The sequence below is a fragment of the Centrocercus urophasianus genome, unplaced genomic scaffold, assembly GCF_019232065.1.
Source record: "Centrocercus urophasianus isolate 14NV4802_14NV808 unplaced genomic scaffold, USGS_Curo_1.0 seq_10, whole genome shotgun sequence".
In the NCBI taxonomy this organism is placed as follows: domain Eukaryota; kingdom Metazoa; phylum Chordata; class Aves; order Galliformes; family Phasianidae; genus Centrocercus; species Centrocercus urophasianus.
Window position 1 is genome coordinate 63,664,351 of NW_024884142.1, and position 8,982 is coordinate 63,673,332.

The following is an 8,982-nucleotide window of genomic DNA, read 5'->3' on the forward strand; positions in this document are numbered from 1 at the left end:
GCTCAACTCCTCCTCCTCCGGCGGCGGCGGCCAGGGCGGGCGCTGGCGGGACCTGGAGCGGCTCTACGCGCAGAAGTCCCGCATCCAGGACGAGCTGAGCGGCGGCGGCCGGGGGTCGCCACGGCCCCCCAAGCCTCCCAACCTGGACGCGGCGCTGGCTCTGCTCCGCAAGGAGATGGTGAGCGGCGGTGGGACGCGGGGAGGCCGGCCGCGCGGACGGCGGCGCGTAGCCCCCGGGGCGAGGCGGGCGGGGACGGCGGACGTGGCGGGCGGGACTCGGCGCGGCGGGGGGTGCCGCCGCTCAGCGGCCGGGCGGAAGGGCGCACCGGGAGGTGCGGAGCCGCCGAGCGGAGGGCGAAGCCAGCGGCCTTTGTATGGCGGCTATAGGGCCCGCGGGGAGGTGGGCGCGGGCCGCGGGCTGGGGCGGCCCCAAGGAACCCGGCGGCTGCAGCCTGGGCTCGGGGCGGTCGTTCGGAGAAATGCCGTGGGCCCTTCGGTAAAAATACCACGGGGAGCTGAAGGGCGCAATGGTTATTTTCCACGCTCTCAGAATGCGGAGCTGCTCAATGAACGCCTTGTTCGGTGACAGCCGTCTGAACGTGCCACCCATCTCGGAACGCCGTCCTCTAAAAGAAAAATGAGCACTGATTCATTTAGCTCGGGTGAAGGACGCTTGGGTGCAACTTTCCTCAAGACCTTGTTTTGGTTCTGTACCGCAGCGTTATTAGCACAGCTCCTCGGGGCGGTCTGGCACACCTTTGCGTTCAGCACCCGTGTGGGTGTTGGTGTTCTGCTGATGCCAGATGCGCTCCCAATGACTAATGAACCACTTCAGTGTTACACGCTTCGTGTTCTGAAACAATGTTGCTGCAAACCTGCCCGTCCTAAGGCTTCTTCTACCATGGTGGGAAGGTATTGGAACTAAAAAAAACTGTTGAAAGATCCTTCTGCGGCTTTAAGAGGAATGCACAGTGTGGTGAACGCTTAGTCTGTCACAAATACTTCAACAAATAATTCCAATACTCAAAATGGCCTTATATCCTCATTTTGCCCCAAAGGATGGGAAGCACGAGTGCCCATCCACTGCAGGGATTTTCTTTTACGGTAGTGTAAAGGGACCTGAGGATATGAACTTTGTTGTCTTTATCTTTTCTGGAAAAGCAAAGCTAGATCCTATAAAAATCGAATTTACTTTTCCTAATGGGAAATCAAATGAGATGCTTGTTAAAGTCATTTGGCACTGGAATTCCCCTTTGATAATCTGTTATCCTTGATGCTGATTTGATTATTTTTTTTCCTTCAGAAGTGTTTTATCACAAGCATACCAAAGACTTTGAAGCAACAGTCCCCTGAGTTCCAGGTGTGCTCCTCTGTAGCCTGTGCAAACTGACTGTACCCTCACATACTGATAGGCTGCCTTTCATCATGGGGATAATAGCGCATTGTTATCTGTTTTGAACATTCTTCCTTTCACCAATCAAAGATAACATTACAGCTGAGCAGTGAGCTCACTTCAGAGTTTCAGTAGTGAATGAGGAAGCATCTTTCCCTGCAAGATGTTCTGCACTGGCTTTTTGATGAGGAGAGTGGTGAATTTAGAAGCTAGCTGAGGAAGGGCATCACGGAAAAATTCATCTCAGAACTTTGATCTTGAAGAGAAATGTTGATAGCTTGGGGGTGCACAGTATGTAGCCTCGTAGGTGCTATGAGAGGAATCTCTAGAGTCAAATGTAGATGAGTTGGGATTAAGAACATTATGCTTCTGCTAGCAAGCTTGGATGTTTATTCAGGCTTTTGATACAGTCAGAATCATACTTAAAGGCTGTGAAGAGCTAGAGGCTGTAGTTTTCTCAATAGATCTGCTGTTCTTGTTTGATTGACACTGGTGACAGCTACAGACATATTACATATAACTAGTTGGTGCTAGGACTTGCTAAACTGATTCTGCTGATCAGTGTCTAGCTTGGAGATTACAGCTAAGTGCAGAACAGACTGTCACTCAATGCACTAAAGTGCTGCACTGAGCAGAGACAGGAAGCTGTTGCAAATTTGTGTGCGCTCCTTTGAAGACAAAGATCTCTCATCTGGAATCTCTTCTGTCTCCATACTGAATTTTCCTGCTCAGTTCATTCCCTGTTCTCCTAATCACTCTGAATAATTCTTTACCAGTCTTGTCTTTCAGACAGTTAGTGCTTATGCAAGATTCCCTAATCTTTCTCATGTTTACATGTAACAGTATTAAGTCTAGCTTCACAGAATTCTTTCTTACTTGAGATGAGCAGTTTGTTTAGATGGAACAAGCCAAACTTCATTAGCTGCCAGCCATAAAGGCTGATCTTCAGACTTTATTCTTGAGCAGGTAAACATTCATTAGCTTAATGTGTCTGATGAAATTACCTCAAGTATGACTTAAGTAGAATGGGTCTGGATATGGTGTATATACTTACTTTTGTTTGCCTCTGTGCAGCCCTTTTGGTCCAGTTGCTGATCTCCTGTCACAGAATACTTGAAGGCTAGCAGGCACTGTTCAGTGAGTTCTGCTTCCTTGGTTTGCTGCGGAGTGTTCACTCTGCAGCAAAGAGAAAGCAGTTGTCTTCAGTAAATAGAAAATAAGTTGAGGAAGAAGAGCAGCAGAAGCTCTGAGGGTACTGAAAGGCACATCTGTAATCTGCTGGGAACTCAGTATTACGTTTCATACTTCATCCTGTCTCTGCCTAAGAGGCAGAAGTATTGATATCCTGGTCTGTAGGAGGCATGATCATGTCTCTGCTTCTTGACCTGACCAGGTAATAGAGCTTGGCTCTGAAAGACACTGTATCTTGTTTTTCTATGGTGGAGTGATGTGCCGTGTGATGCTTGTTTTTCCTCCTCCCATCTTTAGATAAAGGAGCTCTTAGGGTAGGGCAGGCCAGGAGGGACCTCAGGAATGCCAAAGAAAGATCTTCGTCTAACTTCTTGTGGTTTTCTTGTGTGCTGAATGCACCAGTTCTTAGAGTTTCAATATGTAAGGAAAAGTTTTTGAGGTAAGAGTTCTCATTCTGTGTAAAATACAACCTTCCCTTCCCCCCATTTTCAAATGTGAATTATAGCAGAACCTGCTGAAAGACTGAAGCTTGCTAGGTATAGCCAGTCAGCTTAACACTAAAATTCAGGCATAATAGGTACTTAAAAAGGTTACATTGGGCAGAAGCTTTAATTTACTGCAAGAGGAAACTCAGATTTAATGTGATCTCACCTGGATAGGTGGCAACGTCAAAGAAATTCTTCATTTTGTTACCACAGAGGGAAACCACTTCAAGCTAAGTGACCAGCTTCATTTAGTGTTCAATGTAACTTACCCATTTTTGTGCCTGAAATAAAGATGCAGGCTACAGGGTAACTTCAGTGTTGTTCCAAGTCTTTAACTAGACTTGGACCTAATATTTTAGGAGTTTAGGGGTCCCAAAATACTAAGGTCTTGATGACAAATCAGGCCAATGCATGTAAAATTCCAGGACTACCAAAAGGAATCCTGAGTAGCATGTAAAAATGTTCGAAGGTTTGCAGACTGTAATGCACACCCTTATCTCAGTCAGCTTTAGTTTTGCTGCCTTCAGGTGGCATGTGGTATTGTGTTAGATGTGGTTAGCTGTGTAAAGGCAGAGAAGCCAGCTGCCTGTGTATGTCAATATAGAACAGAAAACTGAGCAGAGATACTCAGCCATGAAGCGAAAAACCAGTCAGAGCTGCACTTGCATTTTTTTTTATTTGGGCAGTTCTAATCAAAATGAGATCTGTGAAAGAAATGCAGTGATATCAGAAAAGTATGTCTTCTACATTGTTGCCTGTGAAAGCACTATGTTGCAAATAAAATCACACTTGTAATATTATTATTTTGATTTCTCTTCCACTCCTTCCCCATCAGGTTGGCCTTCGGCAGCTAGATATGTCACTTCTGTGTCAGCTGTACTCCCTGTATGAATCCATTCAAGAATATAAAGGTGCCTGCCAAGCTGACTCTAACGCAGACTGCACGTATGCTCTGGAAAATGGCTTTTTTGATGAAGAGGAGGAATATTTCTAGAAATAAGAAGGCTGGTTTAATTCTTTGGTCCTACTCCCGCTGCGTACACTAAGTCACTAAGAATGACTGGAATCTCTGCAGATGGATCTCTTCTTGAGGAGGAGCACCCAGCTATCCTAACTTGCATTCAATTCACTTACTCTAACATGCTGTCAGCACAAGTTACTCATGCAAATACCACTTGACGAAAGTGCTGTACTGTAACTTCTAGAGAGTCCTCAAACATGTTTGACAAGGGTTTTCAATGTAATTTGCAAGGTGGGTGTTTTCAGCTTACAAACACTGATAGCTTATAACTGGAATTTTAATCATAGAAGACAGTAATGACTTCCTGATCTGTAGTAACTCCTTGGGGTGGGGGAAGCCTCCGCTGTGGCGTAAATAGCTATAGGTGATTTTGTTTTGAAACAGTATTGATAAATGCAGTTTGAAGAGGCATCTGGATGCACGCACATCCTCAGCTCTACTAAGCTAGTTCTGCTCTTATCAGCTGCATCCAGTTTTGTACTGGGTGGATTGTTTACACAGTTTAATTTTTTTTTTCTTAAGCTAATTTTGACTTCCTTACACCCAGCTTACAAGCTGTACATGTGATACTGAATGCTATCAGCAGTTTTTTTCTGTTGATCTAATTCACTTTCTTGGTACTGCCATTTGGCATTAACTTTTATACAGTTGTCTGGATTTCTCGCAAAACAGCTCTTTGACCTGCTAAACTCTGTTCTGAAATGGTTTGCTTAGCTTTTACTGTACTGTGGAGTAAAAGCAGAGAATCAAACGTAGTCTGTCTGCCACTGTGTGGCTTGGAATAACGTGAACTCTTGTGCAAGTGTTCTGGATCATATGAAGGAGACCTCTCATATGACAAAATGGGACAAATTGCAATATTTTGTATTGGGTGAACTTTGTTTCTGTAAGGTAGATTACAGCTCTTTTTAAAAACACAAAATAAATATTTTGAGCACATACTTTGCATACGTTAAAACTTTTTATACTGACTTGCTCTTTGAAGTATAACTTATTTTTGTTTTCAGAACTTAAAGCACTCAATTTTCTTTTTAAAATTTCATAGCATGTACCTGTAACACTTAATTAGTGTGGAATACATGAGTTGCCAACTATCTTACTCTTCCCTCATTTCTGTTTTAAGTAAAAACCAGCTCAAAACATGATTCTCATTTAACTTTCATTTTAAAAATGCTGTAAATCACAGTGCCTGACTCATGACACAAGCTAATAATAAGGGCTTAAAGCTCAAGGGGTTTTTGCATGGTTTACGTCTGGCATGCATACAGTTTACAGAATGAATTCAAAATCAATTTCTGGAGTAGCTATTCTCTTAGTTTTTTAGCAAATGCTAGGATGTTGCAGTGATAAAAGCAAGGAGACCTTCAGGGTGGAGTTTTTGTGCATTCTCTCTAAAACTGGTTTATTTTAGTGGAACTTAATGGCCACAAGAGTAAAGACTGTGCTGTAATTGTGTATGTGTTTAAGCTCTTTAACTAGTCTGTGAAAATTGCTGGAATTCTTTTTGTTAATTCTGGTCTAATTACTTCTCTCACACAAAACTAAAATAAATAAGTCAGATGCAAATAATCCAAATGGCTACATCTGTATTTAAACTGTTATGTGCATGTATGCGTTGTGTATATGTACACGCATACGTGTGCATGCAACTTGATGCTTTGACCTAGGAATGTATCAGCTTCAAATATAATTTGCTGTGCTTTTGGTATTTATATGAGGCTTTTTCTAGTCTGTTGAAATACTGCTATTTTCTTGCTTTTTCCTGAGAAATAAAAAGCACGGTGTTTAGCAGAGCTTCTTCGTGTTTGTGTGTGTTAATTTGTCATTTCAATACATCCAGCACCCCCCAAAGATTTCTTTTGAATTAAGCATAGAAAATCCTGCCTCTGCAGGAATCAAAGGTTGTTTTACAGATGCTTATGCAGCCTCAATGGTGAGAACAGACTTAAGCAAAATTCGTAAAGTTTTCTCTTAAATGAAGCTTAAAGTTAGCAATGGAAATCATTTGTGCTTTTTAATGCAGCACGTTTGTGAGCTAGGAAATGTGGCATGTACCAAGAGAAACGTATATGTCTCAAGGAATTACTCCACAATGCTGTTTGTACTGGAAGAAGGATGGACTATTAGGACTTGCTAAGGTTTTTAGAACTGTGTCCCTTTCAAGACCACCTTGCATAGGAGGGAAGTTGTGGTCCTTATTCCTGAGTCAGATTTAAACCCAGTGATGGCTGGCTGGCTAGTGAGAAGTTTTTTTAAAAAATAATAAATTTAAGTCAATAAACATTTGTTCCGGAAGCATAGTTCCATGTCTGTTGTTTCAGTTACTGAGTTGTCTCTTCACCACATTCTAGCAACATGAGGTAGGGAGATTCTTTCAAAACAGAGATACCTGGTGGGAAAGTATAGCTTAAATACTGAGTAAGTTGACTTTGAGTAATTGTTACATGCAGCTTCAAGTCAGAGTTTGGTTATATGCATGATCAAACAAGCTGTGTTACTACACAAGCCTGCTGCTTTCAGTCCAAGCCACATAACAATGCTTTTTCCCACTTTTCCTCCATAGCCCCAGTTTACACGTATGCATTTTCTTCTTACTCTCCAGTTTGACCAGCAGGTCCTGGTTCAGCCATGCTGGTCTCTTGCCTTTTTTCCCAATTTCTTGCATCTAGGGATATAGAGTTCTTGTGCCTTAAGGACAGCTTCCTTAAAGATCTGCTGGCTCTGCTCTGCTCCCTTGTCCTTGAAGACAGATTCCCAGGGGGTTTTGTTGACTGACTCCCTGAAGAGCTGGGAGTTGGCTTTCCTAAAAATAAGCTTTCTGATTTTGCTCTTTGCCTACCTGTCCAGTATCCCTCAAGAGCGTGAATTCCACCACTGCATGGTCACTACAGTGCAGGCAGCTTCCAATCCTGCTGTCATCAATCAGTTCACTCATGCTGGTGAGCAACAAGTCCAGCGTTGCATTGGTCTCCCCTAGAGGGGTTGTCTATTACCGGGCTCAGAAAGTTGTCCTCAGTACATTCCAGGAGCCTCCTGGATTGCCTATTTTACTATAATTTCTCTGTGTACTAGCAAGAATGAATAAAACTGGAAACAACACAACTGATTTCACTTTGTTTTCTGTAAAGACGACAGGCTTTTCAGCAGTTTTCTCCAGAAAAGAGTCCAAGGTTAGCATACTACTGCAGTCATAAAATGGGGAGGGCAGCTAGTTAAAACAATGAAAATGAATTACGTGTCAGTAAGTACATATTACAGGATCCTTGACTGACTCACTTTCACAGCATCTCCCTTAAAGTAAAGTGAATGAGTGTTAATGTTTAGTCAGCTACACAGTCACTGAATCTGCAATGTACAGTGAACTCTAAAGATGACTAAGAACGTACCTCTTGCATCTTCAGTCTCCCTCCTTTGTCACAGCTGTGTATCTCACCATGACACGGCAAATGCATGCTCTCCCACCAGTCCTAGCTGTGCTGGATGCAGGCATACCTGGTGATAATCAGAGAATTGGTTGGAAAGGTTGGAAAAGGTTGGAAAAGACCTCCAGGATCATGTAGTCCAACCGTTCATCTATTGCCAGTATTTCCCCACTAAACCATGTCATTACTACGGAAAGCAGACAGGAGCTGTGTGGTAGATGGGAGCCCTCAGCCAAAGGAAAGCTTCACAGATACTTCCAAAAATGTGATAAAAGACTTTTTCATCCTATTCAGACACAGTGTATATTACCAAGTGATAGCGTGCAACTCCTAGGCCACACGGTCAGCTTAGCCCATGCTACTTTGGAGAAGGCTGGCAAGAAAACAGGAAAAAACATCCTGCAGCTCAGCAATAGAAAACTTAGTAAAGTGGTTGAGAACGTGATTAACTGTTGTGAGATCTCCACTAGTCTTCCTCTAGAGTGTCTACATGTGGGGTAAAAGGATTAGAAACGGAATTACCAGGTCTGTGTCAGCTGTTTGAAGGCTTTTTGACAATGTACCTTCATTTTATTGCTATGACAACTGCAGTTGTATGGTCAGAATTAAATCACAGTCTAGTTTTGCAATGTTCAGAGTCTGCAAACAGAGAAGAATCATGAGATAGTGCTCTACTCAAGAACTCAACTGTCATAAAATAAAAAGGATGGCTGATGTATTTGACAGCTATAATAGATGGCATTGAGGTCCAACTTCAGTTCCTGGGGAATTCTCTGCCAGTTCTATAGATTTTAGCAGGATGGAGCTGGAATCAGGGGCCTTTTCCTGAAATCAGAACTGCTGCTGCATGCAATCTCCAGCAATCTATGCTGACATAGGAGAAGTATTCAAACAGGCAGTGCAAGTATTTTCAAAGGTAATGTGATGAAATTTGCCATAGATAATCATTTGATTATCATTTACAAATGATTAATATTGCTTCACAGAAAGTTTTTAAGTAAAGGTGAAACAGAGTTGTACTCTCTGTTTGCAGATGGCATGGAGTCATCTTTCAGTTTGCTTTCAAAAGATAAAGTTTTAAAGCAAGATTTGGTCACGTGAAATTGAAAGACTGGGGGAATGATAATGATCAAAATTTCAAATAATAATTTAGTTTCTAATATAGGTAATGAGATTATTTTCCACAGCTTTTTAAAATCAGTTGATTAAAAAAAAAAAAGTTTGTATTTCCTTAAAATGATTGTTTGCAGTTTTAAATCCAACAGAGTAGCAAAAACCCCAGAATCTGTGTAAATAAGTTCATCAAGTATTTACTAAGCTGAGACTTTGCCTTGCATGTAATCTAGTTCCTCAAGAAACACAGCTAACATAACGACTGTCCAAGCGCCTGCTGTCAGTCTTTTTGCTACTAACTAAATTTGATGTGATAGAAGTCGCAAAGTTTGTCTGTTTTGGAAACCTTGTGAAAAA

General features: G+C 42.3%; 1 protein-coding gene across 1 annotated transcript; it reads left to right on the forward strand.

The window, feature by feature from the left end:
• Window position 1: 1 nt before the first annotated feature.
• On the forward strand, window positions 2–5,883 carry FAM89A (family with sequence similarity 89 member A; the record flags this gene model as incomplete). Its single annotated transcript, XM_042816952.1, has 2 exons — window positions 2–178; window positions 3,905–5,883. Coding segments are annotated over 2 exons (336 nt in total), but the record flags the coding sequence as incomplete, so codon positions are not given.
• Between the last annotated feature and the right edge of the window lie 3,099 nt (window positions 5,884–8,982).